The sequence below is a fragment of the Anas acuta genome, chromosome 1, assembly GCF_963932015.1.
Source record: "Anas acuta chromosome 1, bAnaAcu1.1, whole genome shotgun sequence".
NCBI classification, from domain to species: Eukaryota; Metazoa; Chordata; class Aves; order Anseriformes; family Anatidae; genus Anas; species Anas acuta.
The window spans coordinates 91,207,817-91,232,375 of NC_088979.1; the positions used below are offsets into that span (position 1 = coordinate 91,207,817).

Sequence of the window (24,559 nt, forward strand, 5' to 3'; positions counted from 1 at the left end):
ATTTTCCTTTTGCACAAACTATACAAGTATTTTCTCTCTCAAATGTAGTTAATTTTAAATTAGACTTTTTATTGTGGTAATAAAAATGTACTGAAGAATGCACTCATTATGCAAAGAAAATAGAATTCTAAACATTATTCTATCTGAACTGAATAAAAAAATAAAAGTATTTTTCAGTTCCATCTGTTGGTTACACGCTTTCATCAGTCTGGAGATAACTTTTATTTCCCAGAGTAATCCATCACACTGACATTTTGTCTTGGAGTGAAATATGAAAGCTTTAATGAAACCATTCAAACCATTACAGGCATCCTAAAATTAAAGATCCAGCTGGACATCCTGTACTACACCTTCTTATGTGCAATGGTTCAATCTCAAGTAAAACTTCAACATAGATACAACTTTATTTACGTGAGCAAATATTGATTGTCACATGCTTTGTGGATTAAAATCACAGTATAAATTTTCCTATAGTGCCATGATCAAACTGAGAACTACAGATCTTTTCCTCCTTTCTTTCTTTGAGCTTATACTGCATGGAGAGCTTAGTAAGAAGTCAAACTAAAATTTATAACTTTCTTAGGTATGATGGCTTTCCCATGGTTAGAAAAGTTCTTTGGGGCTACTATTTTTGCTTTGCAAAACATTGTGCTGATTACTTCCTAACTTTGAGAAGTTCTAGTAACAGGTTTAATTTCAGTTGATCCTATGAGAACAAACTACAGAGAAATCATTTCAGAAACAATTTTTCAAAGCATACAAGAGTAAATCCATATGCTGCTGAGATGAAGCACAATAAAGCATCACTGAGATAATTTATAGGTAAAATGATGGTGTATGACTTATGATTAAGCTTCATTACCTGCAGAGCAAGGGGCTTCCATCTCATATTTTTCAGTAAAGCTGGTGCTGAGGTAAGCATGCTCTGAGGTCGCTTTTTCAAAGTTAAGATAACACCACTCGGATCCTCTCGTAGTGCATTCACCAAATTTTTCAACTGCCACCCCACCTGGTAACCAGTAAAATCATTACAATAAAATTGAGGTACAGTATTCAATATGTAATGTTCCCTTTTTAAACATGATTAGTAAAATAACACAATAGGAGTGTATATATATTTTAAAGGAGATTAACTCTAGAAATGGCAAAAATAAATTACTGCATAAAAATCATGTCAACTAAAATAATTACTATAATGCATTAAGATGGATATGTATCACTTCAGGTTTTAGAATTAATAAACTATTGTTACTCCACTGTAAATACACAGTAAAACTTCAAAGTGGTTTAAAATAAGCTCTGTTACATAGACCTTAGAGACTAGAAGGTTAAAAAGCCCTGGCTCCTACCTCTATTGTTCAATTCAAAACTGAGCACTTTATACTCCATGGTTACTATATAAAATCCACTAACCACATGTACTCACACTACTTCTATTCCTAGCAGCTTATGCAAGCACAAAGATGCTCAAGACAATCTTCTACACTTCACACCACTATAAAAATAAAACCAGAATCACAAGGCCTTTTTAAAATAGTATTTCTTTCATGATGATTTCAAAAACCAAAAGACAGCAAATTAATGACAGAAATAGTCTCTCCTCTACTTGAGTATTAGCCCAAAGTAAAATTTCCTAATTGAATTATAGCATTTTGAAATATTCTAAAATTACCAACTTGACTAACATGGAAAGTAAGTCTTTATTTCCAAGCAGAAACTAAAACTTTCTGAATCATTCAGTTTGTGTTTTTGAACAAAAGTACTTAAAATATTAAAACAGTACAACTAATGAAAAAGGTTTATGTCTAAATAAAGATTGATTTTTGGCATCTTGAAATTATTTAATATATTGTATTCCTGCATTTTCAAGTTTGGCACCTACACTGGCAAGAAACAATCACATATCCCTTGAAAATGTTGGCCTGCATACTTAGAAAATTATTATTTCAGTAAACTTGACAGCTTTTCTACCTTTCTCTGTCCCCCTAATTAACAAGCGTGTTTTCCTGTTGTTTAAAGGATCACAGTTGCAAATATTTTCCTTCTTTCACAATCTATACAAGAAAAGCATTAAAAAGAAAATTATCAAATTGAGATGTGGAAGTTTCTGAAAGAACTTCCAGAAGCATGAAATTGTGACGTCATTGTCAAAAGGTTACTCTATGTCATGTCCCTGTATTTGAAAATAATCAAATAAGCAATATGAACAAACAAAATGCAGATGTTCCCTATTAGTAGCATGGCATTATATGAAACAAGTATATATTTGTTACCTATTTTTTAACAAGGTACTCACACATAGGTTGATGCTACTTACTTTTTACCTTTTTCACTGTTACATCAAAACTCACTTTGCTTAACATCACTGATTTTAATAGCTGATACTCTCCATATAACCATGCCACATTAGCCAACAACAATGCTTACATCAACAATCCTGTACACAGACATGGTTTCAACTTCACCACTCTTCCTCATCTACTGTAAACCTACCTGTCCTTTCTACCAAAGCAAACTTGATTATATCAAGGATGTACTTCTACAGCAATATTATTGTAAACAAAGAAAGAGGATGTTGACAATGGTTATCTTTATTGAATATTTTCCAGCTTCCACAGAAGATTTCCCAACATGCTCATATTCTTATTTTCAGTCCCATGTATTATGAGTACGTCCGTTATACTTTGAATAAAATGAAATATGAACACGGTCAACTTAAGCTTCATACCCACATCCTCCTGAAGTCTCCATTATTCTTCAACAGTATCAAAACCAAGTCTCTGTAAGTACAAGCTTTAAGTCTTAACATCACAATTTTATAAAAAAACATACCATGCTATTCACAATACTGCTTTCCTACTCAAAGAGACTTCCACCACTATAAGAAACAATGTATTCCCCATAGTTCCATAATGTTACCTTAGGCATACATAGGTTTTCAACTGCTCTGTGTTACTGGAAAGAGGGATGCCTACAGTTCATGTAAGGTATCTCTCCATGTAAGCTACTGTACACTAATTGTCTAATGTAATAACTGAAGACAAACTTATGGAAAGGAATCTTTCTACTAAATAATGGAGCACATGGAGCTTGGAGGAGAACATGATGTGGCCCTAGCTACAGAGTCAGGCTGCAAGGTTCTTGCCATTTAAGTTGGTAGGATGCTGCATGGAAAAGTTGTGCTTTAAAGCATCTGTTTATCACTGAAATAGGCAGAGTGATATAAATAAAATTGGTTTCTCTTGGTTACACTAGCAGCTTTGAAATTATTTTAAATACACGTTCATACTTTGCAGAGATAAACTGAATTGTGTATTTCAACTATGCCTTACACTGCAATAAACGGAAGATTATCTAGTCTCATTATGAGAGTTAGGGGGATTAAAGAAAAAAATTGCAGTGCATGTATCTGGAACTGAAAATGATTTTCCAGAAATCTGCTTCAGAGATATGTAATCTAAATTTCTGCTAAGTATTATCTGAATTTATTCTCTCTAGCCTCTTCTTCAGGATCTTCCCCTTTCTCATTACCATCACAGTTGTCTACTGTCAACTTCTATCCATCAAGATTTTTGGCAGAGCTTTTAAAGTCTCTGCCATATCAATTGTTCCATGCACTGCAAACACAGACAGTAATAAGAAAGTTTCCTTACTGGTTTTGAAGTTGAAAAGTAAGACAACTACTACAAAAATCTACTTTACATGCATTAAACCAACCCAAGCAATTAAGTTTTAAATCAGTACACAATACTGGCCAGGTACCCATTTTTAAGGGCCAAGAAAGTCCCTGCTGCTTGCTTTAACCAGCTGTGATCAGGAGAAGTCTCTGTAGTGGCAGAGCCTAAACCCAGCCTTGGGTTTTGCTACACAGAGCCTAAGTATCCCCCAAGCCATCAGAACAGCTCAGCTCTCAGTGCAGGGTTTTGGAAAGGAAAGAGAAGGAATATGGACTCAAGCAACAGCAAGGGAAAGTAAGCACGCAAAGATGGGGGAACTAGGAGAAGAAGGAGAGGAATGAGCACTGTGGGGGGACCTGAGAGTAGGTGACCTGGGGTGGTGGTGGGGTTGTGCTGAGCAGTTCCTGACAAGAAGATTACAGAACCTGTGATGGAGGAGTCTGCTACCAAGATAAAGGAAGGATAAAAAGCGTAGTCCATGCCCATGCCACCAGAAGATCGATACACCTAGGCCAGAATAACACCACCACTGGGGGAAGGTAGGAGATGGGACACCAGCCTTCCAAAGGGAAGCTCTGGGGGAAGCAAGCTTGCAGGTAGAGTATCTTCAACATCAGCATTAGGCCATCTCCAAATTTCTCATCTCATCCCAGCACCACATGACCAGAGGCTCACCAGTGAGCTCCAGAGACATTTGGGGCCACACAGGTTGCTTCAGTGGGACAAGATGGGCACGTAGGAGACCTGTACCACTGCTCTCTACTCTGACACATCCTCCTCATCTCCCTTACCTCTCTCCACAACCTTCCGCCTGTTTTTTCTGAATCTTAGGATATCTCCTCACCCATTACCCCTACTAATAGAAACCTTTAGCAGAAGGGTGCTGTTACAGAGGTCTGCTCCCTGAACAATTGGCTGGGAAAAGAAGATGCCTTTGAACAAGATAAGACATATTTTAAAATACTCCAACTTTCCTTTGGCTTGCAGCAAGTACAAGTGGATAATAATACTACAGCAGCCTGACATAGAACTTTTATTCTGAATTCCTATCCCAAGTTGCCAAGAATATTAACATATAAATGTTAAAAAGTTACTCCTAAAGTATCCTAAAGTATTTTTTTTTTTTTCCTCCAGGTGAATCTATCACTCCCTTTATGACAATCTTGGAAAACTGTAGCCATCTACTCTATTTCTGCCTGACAGACAGGAGAAAGCATGACCAAGCATTGCTTGCTTTTATTTATTTATTAGCCACACCCATGGCAGTGTTCGCAAATTCCATGGTTCATTCCTGATTTCTACGAGCACTAATATATGTTATGAGCAACAAAAGAACTCATTTAAATATTAACATGCAGGCATCTCAAATACAATTGGATGGACTCAAATCAAGTATTTTTAGGATGCTACAAGATGCCTTACTAAATAACCTGCAGTCTGAGAAATTCAGTGCAGATTTCTCAATGAAATTACAGAGCAGCAGCAGCATTTAAAAGCAGTATACAAGTATAATACACAACAAAACTATATCATCTAAGGGGTGGAGTTATAGTCAAATGATAAATAGAACAGAGTCCATACCTTTATATGCCACTTTAATATGCCACTTTTAGAGGCATATTCCTGTTCAAAGGGTCACCAGAGTCCCATGAAAGTTAACGATGGACTTTCTGTTTCTATGAAAATTGTTTCCCCCCACAATTATGGTAAAACGCTAATATCTTTGGTAAAAGTACAAATACCTTTGCACTCTTGAAGGAAAAGTAATATTTTTCTGCTTAATATAAACTGTAAAGCAGTCAGCTATTTTCTTGCTAAATAAATATGCAAAATCCACTCTAGTATTTAATTTTAAAAAGTTACTGAAACAGGGAGATAATCAAACTTATTATTCTTTCAGTGTTGCTTGTTGTAAGTGGATTGCAGCCAGAGCTCTTTGACTTATCAACGATTAAAATATTCAAGCTTTTAATAATTTTTTGAGCTAATAAAAATAGAATTTCTTTGAGGAACGCATATTCACCTTAAGAAATGGTTGTTATCTTTTAAGGAATTCCCTGTCACATATCTTGCATTTTATAAATAAAAATCTGAACATAAAAACAACAACAAAAAAATCACACAACAAAAAACACTGCACTTCAAATCACTGTCCATCAAACCTAGCCTGCTGTTAAGCAAGTCAGAAAAATGACAATAAACTATCTGGCATCTTGCTGTTAAATTAACAGATTGATTTTCGTGAACACTGGCCAGAAGTGAGGATGGTCAGCTGGCAGCCCTGTGAAACAAATATGTTAGTAGCAAGCATCTCCTCCCCTTCTCCCAGCTGTGGATGCCTGAAAAGGTTAGAAAATAATGGAAGGCCATAGGTCTTCCACTTCCAGAAAACATGGGGTGAGGAGACCAGAGAAGGCTGTTTACAGTGTGGACTACCACAGAGATGAAAGCTATATCTGTCTGCGGTAAGAGAAGCAGGGTCAGGAGAGCAGCAGATGCCTTTCAGGGATTAATCCAGCTTCTTAGGCTAGCATAGTAATGAACATCCATGCTTATGTAACAGTTTTCTCCCAGAGAGGAGAGATTCATAATATTGTGATTGCATTTACTGTAATAGTAATTAAGGAGCATCTCTGCTATACTATTATTTGAATATATATATATTTATCTTTTATCCATTGTTATGAAAAGTCAGTTCTGTGCATTCTTAGATTGCTATTGGTCACACCACACTGTGTCATTGTCCAAAGTCACAACAACCGAGTTTGTATATAAATTACCTTAAAGAAAATCACATCTTTTACTTGAGAAGATCCTGAAGGTTCATTAAAACTTTTTCTTGCTATCACTAAACTATGAAATAAGTCATTGTCCTGGTTTTGGCTGGGATAGAGCTAATTTTCCTCCTAGTAGCTGGTATGGTGCTGTGTTTGGGAAATAGGATGAGAATAATGTTGATAACACACTGTTTTCATTGTTGCAGAGCAGTGCTTATGCTAAGCCAAGGATTTTTGTAGCTTCTCACACTGCCCTGCCAACGAGGAGGCTGGGAGGGGACAGACCCAGGACAGCTGACCCAGACTGGCCAAAGGGGTATCCCCATACCATACGGCATCGTGCTGAGCAATTAATATGGGGTGCTGACTGGGAAGCAGAGGGGAGGTGCTGCTTGGGAATGGGATGGGAATTGGCCAGTAGATAGTGAGCAATTGCATTGTGCTTCACTTGTTTTGTATACTTTATTACTACTACTATTTTTATAATTCCTTCTTTTCTGTCCTAATAAACTCTTATTAAGCTGCTCTAATCACATTTCTCCTTCAGAAAACATATCTGATGCACAGCATAGCTTCTGACTAATTTTATTATCTTGATCTTTTAAAGTATTTGTTAATCTCAGCTCCACCGTAATTCAACAAACTTCACAAATTCTAGTAACATGACTATAGAGCACCTCTGTTATGGAGACAAGCAAGTGTTTTACTCACGGGGGAACTGAAACTTGAATTATCAAGGAACATAAAAACAGTTTGGTATCGAAGCTTGGACATTTATATAATAATGCTTACCTTTCAGTTCAAAATTACCTCACTGTTTTGCTTTTGAGCCATTGCTAACAGCATCCTAGAACAAAATAAATGAGGATATTTGTCGGGAATAGCAAAGACCCCAACTTTATGAGTTTGAATATGATGCATTTTACAGATGTAAGGTCAATGACTAGGTATAATTTTTGAGGAAAAAGGGTCTCTTTTCATTGTTTCAGGGTATGACTCTATAAATTGGGGCAGATTTCAGTTGTCTCAGTTTTAGTGTCTCTCTGAAGTCTGAAGCACCCACCCTCACTTGGATACATGGGCTACACCCTGGAGTAATGGCCGTAAGGCACCTCTCTCTTCAACCAGCAGTATGGACAACCAGTAGCGACAGATGGGTACTGGCAATTCAGAGTGTTTTCATCCCATCTTCCACCCACTTGGGTAATGTTGATCTTGGCATTATTTAACCCTGGGGGGATAAACATGGTCTTTGAAACACTAGAGGAGTGTCTCAAGCATCAAGCACCATGTACACAGTGACAGGTTAAAGGCCTTCCCCATAGGCGAGGGAGCACTGTGTTGATGGGAATACATGGGTAAGAAGCCCAGTCATACAAGTGGCAAGAAACTTATCAGTGCCATTCCTTGGGAGCAGGGAAATGAGGATTCTGGTTCCAATTCCCGATGACCACTTTTGTGCAATATAAGTGCTACACACATACTGCAGGGAACAGGGTCTGAAATCTAGCCTGTGATCTACGGGCCCTACCTCTCTTCAGCAAGGGCACAGACATTAAACTATTATGAATAAAGATGCTGCCACCAGAATCCTCACTTGGCCTCATTTCCAGATGCTTCCAGGGAATGTGTGGAGAGCCCAGGTGTCTAACTCCATTTCAGAGGGTCTCCTCGTGAGAGACAGGCCATCACATCCTGAGAAGAGACATCCATGGTAGCCACAGGTGAGGGCTAAAGAAATTTTAAGGCTGAGAAGGGAAGTGTTGATAAATGCCTAAGCAGGTGCATACGGTTAGTGGTATGAGCTGAAGGAAGGATTTAGACAGACTGCACCACACCCCACTTTCTCATATGTTAAGGTGAAGTAGGTATGTTGGTGGTCTCACCCCTCATGGAGGGGAGAGTTAAGTTCTCTGTTTCTTGTGGCATATGGAAGGTGCTCCTCAAGATAGGGTATATCCTATACTATATATATATATATATATATATATATATATATATATATATATATATATATGTATGTATGTATGTATGTATATATATATACACCACACTTATGGTAACTTGTTCATGCTGCTTTATGCTTACATCTCATAATGGGAATTTCAGATATGTGCATATGCATTACATGTTCTCATATTTAAACTACCCAAATGGTTGTCCTGGAATTAAAATAAGAAATGCATATAAACATACATGCTTACACACACAAATATTTTTTCAGATTAAATACACATTATCACAACTTAATAATTTAGGATGATACCACTACCACTGAGTCACTAACTCCAAAAGTCCTTGGCCTCCATTCTTTTTAATGTAAAAATAAAGTCCGTAAGATCCTCAGATAAGTAGTGCTTGAAACAGAATTCATATAATGAAAATAAACATGTTTATGAAGAAATTGTAATTAAAAAGTTAATTTTTAAAGGTTACTAATAATCAAGCAAAATGAAAAAAAGAATTTAAATGATGCTGAAAAATCATGTAGCATTATTTAGCTAAACTAAAGGAAGGAGGGAAGGACAGGGAGGAGGAGTTAAAAGAAAATGTCAGAACAGAGCAGTAATTATTTAGCCATGAGAGTTCTTCATGTTTTTGTTACATTTTACTGCTATTAAAATAATCAGTCATAGACAAAGTGCAGTGTTCAAGTCATCGAGGTGTTCTAAGCCAGTACTGACTTTTTTTCTGAAAATTTTTCATATTCAGAGTACATCAATTGAAATCAGGCACAGGATTTCTCCACTTTAATTTTCCCTTCCTCATGACAGCCTTAACTTGCTTTTCTTACTTAGACATCCACTTTTAGAACAATCACCATCTCAGCACTTTCTCACAATCACCTCCCAACTTCATCAGAATAAGATAATGAATAATGCAATGGAAGATTGGGCTGGAACCTGAAAATCAGCTATGTAACTTACACAGATGCTACTTGCACAGAGGTATTCCCTAATGCATACTTGGTGCAGGCTGTGCACAGCTGTAGTATCAGCCAAGTAAACTGTACAACTTTGAAGACACGTCTCTGTATCCTTCATTTGCTTTTCTACAGCGTACTTCAATTTTCAGCAATCGTAATTAAAATGAAGATTATCAGCAGCAGAATAATCCCTACCCTTCTTTCCAAATTCACGTACCAGAAGCTATACTAACAGTAAACCTTTTAATTTGTTCTAATGGGACAGAAAGTGTAGTATAATCTGTGTTCTGTTTCATAGGCATCAACATAGCTATCACAGGAAAATCTGATTGTACATATCTGCTACCTGGACATAAAACCTATGCTGTTATCATATATTTCACACACCAGAGACTAAGAAATTTTGGAAGTATTATTTTAACTGCAGAATTTATGTTATTTTCACTATTGAGAACATACTATTTACATCGTAGTTTAAATCTCCTGGAAATATAACTTGTAGCAACATTAGAAGAAGGGGTTTTTGTTTGTTTGTTGTTTTTTAAATATAAATACTATTAGTGTCATACGGGGGAAAAAAGCAAAACATAAAACAACTGTACAAAATGAAATAATTAAAATTCATATTCCTCCAGTAAGTTATGTACTGAAAGATGAATTTAGCAATTAGAACACAAGAATACTCCACAGAATACCACGCCCATTCTTATTAGATATACCCTTACTGGTATGGTCATAAAGATAGCTTACACAAAGACTTAACTTCACTATAGACTCAATAACTTGGTTATCATCAGTGGTGAAACTCTGAAGGCCTACCAAAAGCATCTACAGAAAAAGTCAACTGCTATTGCAGCAGAATTCTTACTACAGTTACACTGTTTCTAAAATAGACATTGGTGCTTTCAAAGTCATCTCAGGTGCATATTCCTGAATTGTAGTCAGTGCCATACAGGTCAATCTGTGCTATCAACTACAAAAGAACATCTTTTTTTTTCCCCACAGAAAAATAATGGAAAAAAAATCAATAGTCTGCTGAATGGCTATTTGTACTTGTTCATCTAATCACCTGAGTAAATTACCAGGTCCCATTGATAATTCAGTCCATTCCGGGGTACAACCAGGACAGAAAGAAAGCTATGTTTTCAAGTGAGCTCTGGGATACAGCAAATGGCTACAGTTGTCCATGACTGCAATTCATCTGGCAGAAAAAAACTTCTACAAACACCATGCATTGGCACTGAACCATGCTCCAGTCCTCTGTGAGGACAGGCATCTCTCTTTGCATCAATTTCTTCGATTACTTCCTCAAAAACCTCCTCCAGTAATCCAAGTAATTTCAGCTTCTTGCAGCTGGAATGCTGCACAGCTAAATCGAAAGCATCCTGGTCCCATAGCTGATGCCTAACATGCCCAGCATACATTCTTCATGTGTTGTGACTACATGGCAGAGGGTACTGACCAGGTACTCTGGAGCATGGATCAAAGAGCACACAGAGTGGGATGTTGGTGCCCAGGTCACAGGATCAAACTTGTCACTCACAAAGCCTGAAGCAGTAAGGAGCAATTTCCACAATGCTTAAGACTAACTCTGCCCGTGTTCCCTTTCCATTTCAGGGCACAGTTTTAATGCTTTCAGCTAAGCTAGGCAGTTTGACTTTTAAGTAAGGCAGAAGTGCTCACATAGTTCAGCTTTGTTATCATCCAGGAGACAGGTAGCTGCTGAAAGGCAGCAGAGTGTGGCTTTCTGCTGCAACTGAACTAATTGCACTGGCTGGTGGCACAGGTGTGCAGTTAAGCATGAAAATTTCATGTGGAAAGAACAAAGGGAAATTATTTAAAGTTTGGCAGAAACATGAAGCAGCGTGGGCTGGCCAAGCTTACAGTGCTCTGTCTAACAGATGTGACTGTGACTTGTTTGTTAGCTGATTTGTCATGCAAGAGTCAGAAGTGCAAGTGGATGCCCACACTGACACAGCACACTGCTTACATAAAAATGAGCCTGCACTCAAAGTAGTATGCACTCAAAGTGTCTCAGACATTAGCTTCGAACAAGCCCTGGGGATAAACTGAAGACGGATTTGCTGGACATCCTGCATTTGTGCTGCTGAACTGACAGGAAAGCCCTCACTGCTCCAATCCACCAATTTCAAAACAAGCATGGGGAAGTTCTGAAAGCAGAGACGCTTTATTCATGGAGCTGCTGCCAATCACCTGCACCAATTTTATTTTCCCAAATATCTAATTCATTTGAAAATTTGTTTGCTGAAAACTAAAATGAAATCTATCTACATACACACACACACACACACGCTTTCCTAACTCCTTAAAAGATTTTCACTCCTACCTCCTCTTCAGAATACCTGAGCATCCTTTCTTTTCTCCCTGGAGAGTATTTCTTGGAAAGCCAACATAATTCATCTGCATTTGTCAAATTTGTCAAGTTGTTTCTCTTTCTCACTTACACTCATGTAAAAACATTTGCACTCACAATGAGAAAACAAAAGATCGTCTTCCCTCATACATTCCACTTCTTCAATATCATACGTCTCTGAGATATGGGACAAACTAAAACATTTGTGTGTATTTGCATATCTATGTTTAAAAAATAAAGAAACAAACAAAAAAAACTATGTAAAAAAAAAGGACATCATAAATAACATCACATAATCTGGTATAAATTCCATATTAAAGTGAACTGCAAATTTGCAAAACGGATTTTTCTATTTGAGAGGAACGTGACAATTTAGTTCCTTTATCAGTATTATGCAATAGTTATGGAGACTGTGAAGTAAGAATAAAGAATTGAACTGAAATTTTGAGAGAGAATTTGGAGGACATATTACATTTGAATGTAATATGACATTACATATGACATTACGGTGACAGAAGGAAAAGTGCCACCAAAACCTCATCCCTAGATATGGGGAAGGTGGACTTCAGGCTGCTCGGGGAACTAGTCAGCAAGGTCCCCTGGGAAGCTGCTCTTGAAGGCCTCGATGTCCACCAGTGCTGGTCACTCTTTAAGCGATGCCTCCTAGAAGCACAAGATCAGGCAATTCCTAAATACCGCAAGTCAGGCAGGCGCGGCAGGAGGCCGGCGTGGCTGACCAGGAACATTCTTATGGAGATTAGGCGGAAACAGAGAGTGTTTCGCGACTGGAAGGAGGGCCGGGTGACATGGAAAGAATACAGGGATGCTGTTCATGTTTGTAGGAAGAAAATTCGTGTGGCTAAAGCACACCTAGAGTTGAAGCTGGCTGTGTCTGTGAGAGAAAATAAAAAGGGTTTTTTTAGATATGTGAATGGAAAAAGGAGAACTAAAGAATACATAGGGCCGCTCCTTGATAGGGAAGGTCTTCTCACAGACGATGACATAGGCAAAGCAGAGACGCTTAACGCCTTCTTTGCCTCTGTCTTCAATGCCGATGATGGGCTTTGGGACCCAGGGTGCCCTGAGCTGGAGGACCGGGACGGTGGGGATGACAAACTCCCAACCGACCCTGAACGTGTGCGGGATTTGCTACTCCACCTGGATCCCTACAAGTCCATGGGTCCGGATGGGATTCATCCCCGGGTGCTGAAAGAGCTGGCGGACGTCATCGCGGAACCTCTCTCAATTATTTTTCAACGATCCTGGGAGTCTGGAGAGGTCCCGGTAGACTGGAAGCTGGCAAATGTTGTGCCGATTTTCAAGAAGGGTCAGAAAGAAGACCCTAGCAATTACAGGCCTGTCAGTCTCACGTCAGTGCCTGGTAAAATCATGGAGAAGATGGTTCTCGAAAGTATTGAGGCGCACCTGGGGGACAAAACAGTCATTGGTCCCAGCCAGCATGGGTTTGTGAAGGGTGGGTCCTGCCTAACTAACCTGATTTCCTTTTATGATAAGATCACCCGTATGGTGGACCAAGGGAAACCAGCTGATGTGATTTTTTTGGACTTCAGCAAGGCTTTTGACACGGTTTCCCATAGGATCCTACTGGACAAAATGTCCACCATACAGCTAAATAAAAACATCATACGATGGGTGAGCAATTGGCTAACGGGCAGGGCCCAAAGGGTTATGGTGAATGGCACTGCGTCAGGCTGGCGGGCGGTCACTAGTGGGGTCCCTCAAGGCTCCATTTTAGGGCCGGTACTTTTCAATATTTTTATAAACGATCTGGATGTAGGAATAGAAGGTATTTTGAGCAAGTTTGCCGATGACACCAAACTTGGAGGAGTTGTGGACTCAAATGAGGGTGGAAAGGCCTTGCAGAGGGATCTGGATAGGTTGGAGAGCTGGGCGATCGCCAACCGCATGAAGTTCAATAAGAGCAAGTGCCGGGTCCTGCACCTGGGACGGGGAAACCCTGGCTGCGCGTACAGACTGGGCGATGAGACGCTGGAGAGCAGCCTAGAAGAGAGGGATCTGGGGGTCGTGGTAGACAGCAAGTTCAATATGAGCCGGCAGTGTGCCCTGGCAGCCAAGAGGGCCAACCGTGTCCTGGGGTGCATCAAGCACGGCATCGCTAGTAGGTCGAGGGAGGTGATTGTCCCGCTCTACTCTGCGCTGGTGCGGCCTCACCTTGAGTACTGTGTGCAGTTCTGGGCACCACAGTATAAAAAGGACATGAAACTGTTGGAGAGTGTCCAGAGGAGGGCTACGAAGATGGTGAAAGGCCTGGAGGGGAAGACGTATGAGGAACGGCTGAGGGCACTGGGCCTGTTCAGCCTGGAGAAGAGGAGGCTGAGGGGAGACCTCATCGCAGTCTACAACTTCCTTGTAAGGGGGTGTCGAGAGGCAGGAGACATTTTCTCCATTAACACCAGCGACAGGACCCGCGGCAACGGGGTTAAGCTGAAGCAGGGGAAGTTTAGGCTTGACATCAGGAGGAAGTTCTTCACAGAGAGAGTGGTTGCACACTGGAACAGGCTCCCCAGGGAAGTGGTCACTGCACCGAGCCTGACTGAATTTAAGAAGAGATTGGACTGTGCACTTAGTCACATGGTCTGAACTTTTGGGTAGACCTGTGCGGTGTCAAGAGTTGGACTTGATGATCCTTAAGGGTCCCTTCCAACTCAGGATATTCTATGATTCTATGATTTGCCAAAGTCACAGTATGGTCCTCATATCCTGACAAACTAGAGAGAGCCTAGGACAGGGCCCTGCAGAGAACTAGATTAGTTCCATGAAGACTGTCATTGACATATCTAAGTGTACTTAAAAGGCTTTTAGCTGTAAATCCCACCTACCCTTAAAATCAAGTATTCCTGTTAACATTTAATAAATCACTATAAACAGAGGAAGCTCACGGATTTGGAAAGGATTAAAATCATGATCCAGTAGATATTATTCTAGCTCATCTTCTTTAAAAGCACATAGCTTTTAAGAACAACAGAAGGGAGCTGAAGACAAGGCATTTTTTTTTTTGAACTTTTATATTTTTTTACTTTTTTTACTTTTAGATATAGTTTTCTTCAAAACCAATCGAATAAGGCCTTAAATGAAATATCCATATTCAGAAAAATCCATCCCAGATCTTAGCAAAACAATGTAGAAAACCAGAACAAAAAGAAATACCTCCAATATTTTTGTAAAACTCCAATATAGTTTTTTGGTTTGTTTCTCCCAAAATGAAAAGATATTTACAGCAAACTCAATTTCAGATGCATGCACTGCAGAGATTCATATGCACCTCAAATTCAGCATTCCCTATCAGCTGGAATTTGCCAGCTCCCCAGAAAGCCTGAGAGATCCGATGAAATTTGAATTCTTCTCACTCATTGCACAATGAATCTTAAAAACCTCTTCCTTTCTTTTTCTAAGCAAGAATTAAATTAGAGTAAGAATCAGAAAGGCATCGTGCCATTTCTAAATTTGTGACTTTACAGAAATGAAAGGTAAGTATATACATTGTGGCTCAGATTAATTTTAGCAACACTTCCTCACAGTTTTTGTACTGTAAATAATAAAAAAAATATATACATAAAAAAAGCAACTAACTTCTGTGGACCTGGCTTAGCTCACAAGAGACCAAAGGCATTTCCACTTTAAAGGAATATGGCATACAGAAGTTAGGTGTTACCTGCAGGAGTCCAAAAACACAATACATGTAAAACATACCAGCTTCTACATGAAACAGATCAATAACTGTTTATATTCACTTAGTATATTCACCAAACTAAGCCATTTTTTTCATTATCTACACTTACATATGCTCTAACGAGTTTTAGCTAACAGACACAAAATCATACATGTATGAAATCCATGTCATATCATACTTGCATTAGACATGTATGCAATCATACTTGCATTAGAAATGTATGTAGTGTGCCAAAAATTCCTCCAAAACAAACTATTCACAGGAGATTACACAACAACAACCTGCTTTTCAAGAATCCTGCTTCCTCAGTGTATACCTCACTTCTGCTCTGAGTGTTTTCTCCACAGTTTCAGCACTGATGAAACCAGAAAGAATACTGCAAGCATTAACGACTCATGTGCACAATAATATTTTTCCTGCACCTTCAGTTGGCTAAAAGGAATACTATCTTGAGGCAAAATACACTCCCGAATTATGTATGGGAATAAACATGAGCCCTGAAATACAGTGCAAATTCTGTATCGCCCTTTTTGTTTACATTGGAACTGTTTTGGACAGGCAGACTCTTAGAGGAGATTAAGGATGAAATTTACCTGGAAGTTTATGGGAATGGAGGGACTAAAACCTTTGAATTCAAAGGGGGGAGTCATGCCTCTAGTTACGTAGTTATTTAAAAAAAACAACCAACCAAACAAAAACCCCACACGTCATCTTTAAGACAAAACTGACAGAAGATTCACATAGCTATCTAACATCAATAAACTACAACTTAAAAGGAACATTTTTCTGAACATTATCTTTAAATTTACTTTAGTTTTATTGAATTTTATTTATTTTAAAAAATTCAGAATATTTTTACATTCCAGACTTCCTGCCAGCAACAAGTGGAATAAATCCTGTTACATGTTTTCTACTAACATAGCATAAGATCAAGGCAATCATTTGAAATCCTTTGACTTCACTGCCAGATGAAATAACATAAATATAGAGCACCACCATAAGCTAAGAGTGGTTGTCAATCATGAATTAAAAATTACTTGACATCCAATATTAGAACTTCTATACTAAGAATCAATTTAAGTCACTTAACTACTCTCCTAATTTCAAACTTTTCATGATTAAAATGTGATTCTGGTAAAAGGTGCTAGTAAACAAGTTAGATTTTTAAAAGAATTACATGGGAGTTTCTCTTTCCTATATTCATTCTTTGAAATACATAGCACCAAAATCCAGGTATTAACTTAATTTTGACAGACAGAATACACTGAAATAACTGAATATGGAAAAAGAGTACTTCAAAATATTTTTTAAGATTTTTTTTTTTTTTTTAGTTTGATTTTCCACTTACAAGAGATGACCCAAATAACAGTTATATGTGAACAATACTTTACAGTTTGAGAGTTAAATCTTCATTAGATTTAGCCATAGTTATTTCTATGAACTCTGTAAGTGATAGTGAATGATAAGTTATAAGAAGCAAACTGAAAAACAGATCCTATGATTTCAACTGCTGAGCAGTGTATGAAATTCAAAAAAATAATTTAATAAACAGAAGAGGTATAAAGAAACATCTTCAGAATCCTTTATCTCCAAAGAAAGAAACACTTTAAGTAAGAATATTTAAACTTCTTCCCAGAAAAATAGATTCCTAGAACTGGACAGTAAATTTCTCATGATAGGGGCCAGAGTACAAAAGAACTGACTAAGACGCTTGCCAAAAGAAATAAATAGATGAAAAAAAATTAAAAAGTGCTTCGATACTTGTAGAAAAGGTTGAATATTTAGGCTCTATAAATTGGAAAGAGAATGCTGAGTACTTTTGTAAAGGTAATATGGAAGGTTCCATTAAGTTTCTAAGAAAATGCTAGTCGACTTCACTGTGGAAATGGAACACTAAAATACAAGGATGATATAGCATCAAATATGCCAATTATTTTAATTAGATTTTTGATACAACAAAGCAAGAAAATATGCAAATGTATAATTTAGCCTATTTCTATACATATCCTTTACACCAAATGTTACTGCTGAAATATAAAATTAAGGTTGTCTAAACTTCCCATGTTCCTTTCTTCTAGCACCACAATCAACTTTTTTTTTTCCTATATTTTTTTCCTCTCAAAATTCATAGTTTAACTGATACAAGAACCAATACACCCAATCCCTACATTCAAAATTCTATCTAACCACATAAGAAAGCTCATATTAAGACATGTCAGAACATTTTTATTAGTACTGTTAAGAGTAAGAACCTGATCTTTCCAAATGCAGTACAGAAGTGTCAAAAAAACTAGAATACCTGATTGACTGAAAATCTTCAAATTGACAAGTAAGCTTCATTATATAGCACCACCAAAATTGGCTGGAAAAACTAGCTATCATAAGGACAGAGCGCTCGTTGATGGCTTCCTCAGATGCATACACATTTCGATAGCCTAGGTAACAGTGTTTTTATAACTTTTTGCCATACTAAATTGACATCAAAAGCTTTCTTAATGCAGAAGAAAAAATCAGTCTTCAACCATAAAAGTAAGTAATTATGGGATACAGGACTTATGAAGAATCCATATGGGGAAAAAATTCATAATGATTGGGTTTGATTTATCAATTTACATTGCCTAGCTCAAAAGATAGCTTCTCATCAGTTAAGTTCCACACATATACAGTATATTTGATATCAAACTTAGCTGGAGGGTAAGCTGAAATATTATACTAATTTGTGCAGAGGAGTTGACATGATGTACAGTGGCCTAAAGCTCTAAGTGGAACCCTATGGGGAATGATGAAACACTTTTATCAAATGATTGCTGCATTAATAATGGAAATCTAGGATCATTTTCTGTCATTTAAATTGCTTGTGAGGACATATGTAATTAATACCACGTATTGACTTTCACCAGTCTTAAGAAAGCTTATGCTTTGGAAAAAGAATAGTTGCTTTCTATACTGACGGTCTACTCTTTTCTGTTTACCTTTTCTTAGAAAAAGTAGCTTTACTTTAACAGTTCACCAGTCCTAAATAAGTCATCATGAACTACCGCGTATCTGCTAACAGAGAGAGCAATTTGCATGGTATTAGATGTGCTTGCCTATCATATCTAAAAGATTTGTCTCATCTTAACTTTCCAAGTTTAAAAACCTATATTCATGTTAGGCTAAATACTCTCAGCATGAGAGTATTTATATACTCTCAGGAATTTTAACTGTTTTTGTTCTTGAAAAACATGTTCTAAATATTCCATTAGATTTAGAAAGTAACAAGGCTTCCAGTTTTTAGGAAGCAGTCTTGATCTTAAACCCGCAAGGGTGCAACAGTTCATCTTCCCTGCATGCCTTCAACCCAACCCATCTATCACACTGAAAACAACCTTTTATTAGTAGAGCACAGATAAACAGAAAACACCCTAACATATCTCCCAGGCTGCTGTTATTTACCCGACTTCGTATCTCCAATGATACTCAGATGCTCAGGGCTTATTTAAGAGCTTGAGAATTATGAGTTATCAGAAGAGAATAGGAAAATGTAGATGTTAGAAAAAAAAAAAAAGATTTATAAACAACACATTTTTCTACACATTTCTTCTCTACATATGCTGATGTGCCATGAAATCTCTATCTCCAATTGACACAGAACATAGTTATACATACCACAGTTTGGTGGTTAACTTGAATCACTTCATCCCCAGCATGGATTTTCTTGCACCGATCTGCAGGTGACTGAATTTAAAATAAAAGAGATGATAAAGAATACAGTTCTTACTGGTCATCATCTCTCTTTCAGCAGTATGGTTGCTAAGGTATGTAAATCAGGTTAGACTGATAATTACATTCCACTGTGAAATGAAGAATTTAAGAAATATTTGGTAAATTAATTCATTGTTGTTGGAGAAAAATAATCTGTGTTATGGTATACAATGCAATAAACTGGTAAGAACGGTATGAATATATGTATTTAGAGAGGGTAACCAAATCTTAAGGATTTATTTTTAATTTCATTCCCCCAAAGGACTGCTTTAAGCCACCTGACATCTCTTAAACCCATCTTTGCCTGAATGTAGAACCTATCAAGACTCATTTGAATTTGCTTCAGAAACAAAAATCATAACATTGTCTTTTTAGTTATTTTCTAATATTTCAATTGGTTCCAGAGAACTTCAGTAAATCAACGTTCTTCGAAGACTACATAAGGAGAGAGGACTAGGCTAGGAAGATCATACAAGTTACATGGTAACTTAGTTTCTAGGTCATTATAGGGCAAAAGTATTGCAATCAGTATCAAAATCCTACTAAGATCACACTTTCAAAAAGCAAAGTAGTTTTGTTCTTTGTTTTTGCCTCAAAAAACACACACCCACATATGCACACAACAAAAAAATAATTCTCCTCTTTGGTCACCTATATTTACAGTAGACCAACTGTTTTATAGGGGGAAAAAAACAAAAACAAAACACCTACGTTTAAAGGAGTTAAAGTTCATTAAGCTTTTCATAGAGTGACAATTTATGATTTCTCTCTCAATACTGTGGCTGCCACTCTATGAAGTCACTTAAGTCAACTTAAAGTTAGAAGTTGAGACTGACAGTTTGAAGAAAAAAAAAAAAAAGAAGAAAAAAATCAACAAGTTGCTCAGGATCAGCTTTCCAAAAAGCTGCCATGAATTTTACAGAAATGATGGAATTAAGTTTAATTAATTTTCAGGTGAGATAACATGCAGTCTTGAGAACATGCTCCAGGACTGCAGTGTGGATTCTTTGTGATAACCTATGTACTATATCCCTATCCAAAAATGTGTGTCCCATAGCTGTGCTATGACTTTCCAGTGCAGTTCCACATGTCATGGCTTAACCTAAAAACAGTGTTTAAATGGAAGATATCCAAGAGAAACGTGAGTTTAACAGAAGGGTCACTCACAACTCAGTTCTAGGAGGCATTGCTCAGAACATTTTAAATCAAGCTGGGCTGGTATAAGTGTAATTTTAGTTAGATAAGAAAAGCTGCCTTGACTATTTGGCACTATTCAGCATTAAAGGTGTTGACTTTGGGAAAAATGACGTTCCAGTGATCTACCTTCTGACATTTCACTACTCACATCTCTTCATTCATCCCTCTAAAAATCTTCATAGTCTTGCTATGTAGCATTGCTCTTTTAGCTCAGATGTTATTACAACCAAGACTTTCAAAACGTCTATGCAAGTGAATCCCATGTTGCCACCACTTAGCATAATGGGTCTTTATTATAATATAAAATTTTATCCTGTACAGACTTCAGCATTTACAGCTTAAATTTTTCTTGACAAAACAGGTATTTTTGTGTAGCACTTGGCAAAGTAAAGCAGGGTCTGGGAATCTTCAAATTGGAAAAGTATACTGTAAAAAAAATAATAATTCAAATTATGCTTGGAATACTCTGCAAGATGATGTAAAAATCATTTATACAGGAGTCTCAAGGCTGTGGTCTTGTGAAGAAGTTGCAACTCTTCTTTTTTTTTTTTTTTTAAGATGCATATGATGATATTTAAGCAAAACATCCACTTGCGAAGCTCTGCTAGGAGGAACAAAGGGTTCTGATGGATGAAAAGCTCTACATTAGCCAGCAGTGTGCACTTGCAGCCCAGGAGGCCAACTACATCCTAGGCTGCATGTGACAAGCAGGTCAAAGAAGGTGTCCGTCCCCCTCTATTCAACCCTGGCTGGGGCCCCTCTTGGAATGCTGCGTTCAGGTCTGGGGCCCCCAGCTCAAGAAGGATGTGGGGCTGTTAGAGTGGGTCCAAACGAGAGCCATGAAAATTATCAGAGCACCTCTCCTATGAAAAAAGGCTGAGAGAGCAGAGAATGTTCAGCCTATAGAAGAGAAGGCTCCGGGGTGACCTCACTGCAGCTTTTCAATACTGTGGGGGAGAGTGGGGGGTATCTTATATAAAGGATGGAGAAGGACTCTTTACTCAGGTAGATAATGATAGGAAAAGTGGAAAAGGTTTTAAAATAAAAGAGGGGAGACTTAGATTAGAGGTTAGAAGGAAGTTTTTCACTCAGAGGGAGGTGAGGGACTGGCACAGGCTGCCCAGAGAGGCTGTGGATGCCCCATCCCTGGAGGTGTTCAAGACCAGGTTAGATGAGTTCCTGAGCAACCTGATCTTCAGGGTGGTGTCCCTGCCTATGACAGGGGGGTTGGAACTAGGTGATACTTGAGGTCCTTCCAACTGAGGCCATTCTATGATTCTATGAACAAAGTCCTGTCATGTCTGTATCTTCATTAGCTGGTAATTTGAGGGGTAATTAAAAGGGATTTAAACAACAGATGGAAGTACCTGTTCCTGAGGTTCACACATTCATATTGTACAAGGTAAACAAAATGTGTTCAGATTTTATTCTTCAGAATAGATTTAGTTTTGTCCTTTAGGTTAAACGTTGTCTTTGTCCCATTTTCTCAGTATAGCCAAACTGTCTAAAAGATCAATTTATACCACCCTGCCCTCATTAAGGGATGGAGCATATAAATGCATGCATATAAATCTGCATGTACAGATTTGGGTATTATTTCTTCTAAGGTCTCTCCTCCCTGAGCTCTAAGGATACCTGCAAACTTGACTAGTGCACATTAAGTGGGAACACTGGGAACAATTCCTTTAAAGTTACAGTCCTGCTGTATATGCAGCCCAAAACATTATTCAGAAAATACCTTTTTCATTTGGAAAACCAAATTACAAAATGACCTTATCTGAAGAATACATTTGTTTTGTGAATGAAAAGCCTCTCTCCAACATGGTCTAAAAGGGCTACTCAATAAGAAAGCTGTAATCTCCTGCTGGAACAATGCATCCTTTATAATTATTGCTTTCAATCAAGAGAGGGAAGACATGAACCAGAAAGCTCAAGTTCCTCTAACACTACAGGACCACCAGAGAGAAGATCTTCCAGGGAAGTGACCTGTGATGAAACCTGCTCTCTCACACTTCAAGGTTCAGTGCTCAGATAATCTGAACTGCAGAACTTATGTGTTGGGAAAGATGGCTCCTAATACCAAACTACAAGGTGAAGACTAATAGATTTTGGAGCTAGCCAAAGCACTTCAAATGGCCAACAGATAAAGCAGAACTGTAGATTAGGTGTCTAGCATTGCTATGCTACTGTTTATTAAAAATAGAAGTGCTTCTCTGTGATCTCTCAGGAAGGTGTCAGATAAAATGTTGTGCCAATTTCTTCTCTTCTGGAGCAGAATTGGAAAGAAAAAGGCTATAAACTTTTGTTCAAAGGGAAGATAATCTGGATTCTTGCCATTTCCTAGAAGTTTAGCTGTCCCATAAGTGGTAAACAGCAATGGGTCAGATCACATCTGCACCACCACGACCTTACTCTGGCCATGCTGCTTAGATGTTTCTCTTCCCATCTATCAAAGGAAATGGCTAGCTACTGTGTGTTTAAATCCAGAAGACACCTTACTTTCTCTAAGGCGCTACTCATTTTCACAAATATTTTAGCACACAACAGGATTTTCCCTAGATAGCAGACTGCAGTTTCTCAGCCTGCTGTGAGAACCTTAAGGCTGTTACAGTGACTGAAAGCATCAGTAACAAAAGCAGAAAAGTCATAATGACTGAAGCTTCCTGACATGGGTTTAAATTATATTCATGAATCACAAAAGATAAGCATTTTGAGGGAATGCATTAAGATTTTATTTTTATCTTTGCCCCTGGGAAATTAAATCCAATATTAGTAATTCATGGAAAGAAATGGTTCCTTTTACAATCTGAGAAAAATTCAACTGTAAAAAATATCTTCTTTCATATTTTTTCTACAGTTGGCTCAACAATGGTTCTGTTGTCTTTGTTTAGTTTTGCTAATTTTACTCAAGATATTTTGAGCTGTAGGCTCCCTAAGATTTTGATTTCAAGGGTGGAATTCCTTATGCTTTCCTTATTCTGAGAAAGGCAGCATTCTGAGACAGAAGTTCTGCAACAGATATCATCTATTGTGTATAACACATGGATATCCTGCCCGCAGCAAAAGAAAAAAAGAAAAAAGAAAGATTATCAGACTGCAGTTCTTGTGAAGGGACAAAAAAAGTATTCCTATTTTATTGAGAGGTTAACAGAACCTCACTGCAGATTAGATGCAGCAGCTGTAAATACCATGTAGGTAGTTTGTACTTTGCACAGTATGACACAGTAGCAGAATAAAACAAACATTTCTGACAGCTTCATCTTAGGAAACTGACATCAAAATCTTCAAAAGGAATTGCTTAAGCCATTGTGAAATGGTTCAGTATTGTTCAGTAGGTTATTCTGTGTTCACTGAAAATTATGGATAGACGACTTTCTCTCCCAAATTGATCATCTTGCTCATTTCCTAACATACAGATAGTTCTCTGTATATGGTGTACAAGGAAAGGAGGTTGTATTTCAAGGGTCATTGAAAAGTGGTCTATTACGGTTTGCTTGCTGTTTAATACTTTCAATGAGAATTAGTACAACAGTAATAAGTGTTCCTTTCTAAAGGCATTGCTCAGTTCATGCAGAAACATATGCTTACTTGTCAACGTGAAGGGATGTCCTCATTTTCATGCACTTATTTATTACTAAATAAAGCTCAATAGATGGCAAATATGAAAGCCGTTTTTCTAATACTGCTGCAAACATCACTGTGTCAGTCTATACATAACCAAGATTTATCTTTTATTCATACAGCAAGGTAACTCCAAGATAGCTACCCCCTATCTTGATCAATTGAATCATTTTAGGTGTCTAGCAAGAGCAAATCAAAACTGATTCTCCTAGTTCTCAACTGGGAACAACTGTTTCAATTCTGAAATAAACAAGCACAAGCGTTTCTGCCGTCCAACATGCTATTGGTCCTCAACAGCCAACTAGCACACTTCTGCAAGCAAAACGTAGTCTATAGCAAAGGGAAAGCATAAACCACAGGTAAGGTCAAAAAGGCTTCCAGGCCTGAACATACAGTATTAACAATACTTACATTTTCTGTTGTTCCAGTAATTACATGGAGACCATCATATGTTGATTTAATGTACATACCCTAAGAAAAAGACATCATGGGAAAGAATTTTTAAAGTGTTTCACAAACGATCACCAACCA

At 37.8% G+C, this 24,559-nt stretch overlaps 1 protein-coding gene across 9 annotated transcripts in view; it reads right to left on the reverse strand.

Annotated features, from left to right (window-relative positions):
• CNKSR2 (connector enhancer of kinase suppressor of Ras 2) overlaps window positions 1-24,559 on the reverse strand; it is a 221,638-nt gene that overhangs the window by 97,410 nt on the left and 99,669 nt on the right. For 4 of the 9 annotated variants that reach the window (XM_068687500.1, XM_068687485.1, XM_068687545.1 and 1 more), the window contains exons 7-9: window positions 24,440-24,499; window positions 19,115-19,183; window positions 863-1,009 (exon numbers count right to left, since the gene is read on the reverse strand). The exons of 1 other annotated variant lie outside the window; for it this stretch is intronic. In XM_068687500.1, coding sequence (XP_068543601.1) covers window positions 863-1,009; window positions 19,115-19,183; window positions 24,440-24,499 — 276 coding nt within the window. The remainder of the gene's footprint in view (window positions 1-862; window positions 1,010-19,114; window positions 19,184-24,439; window positions 24,500-24,559) is intronic. 4 more of the 9 variants (XM_068687529.1, XM_068687509.1, XM_068687493.1 and 1 more) reach the window with 3 other exon arrangements.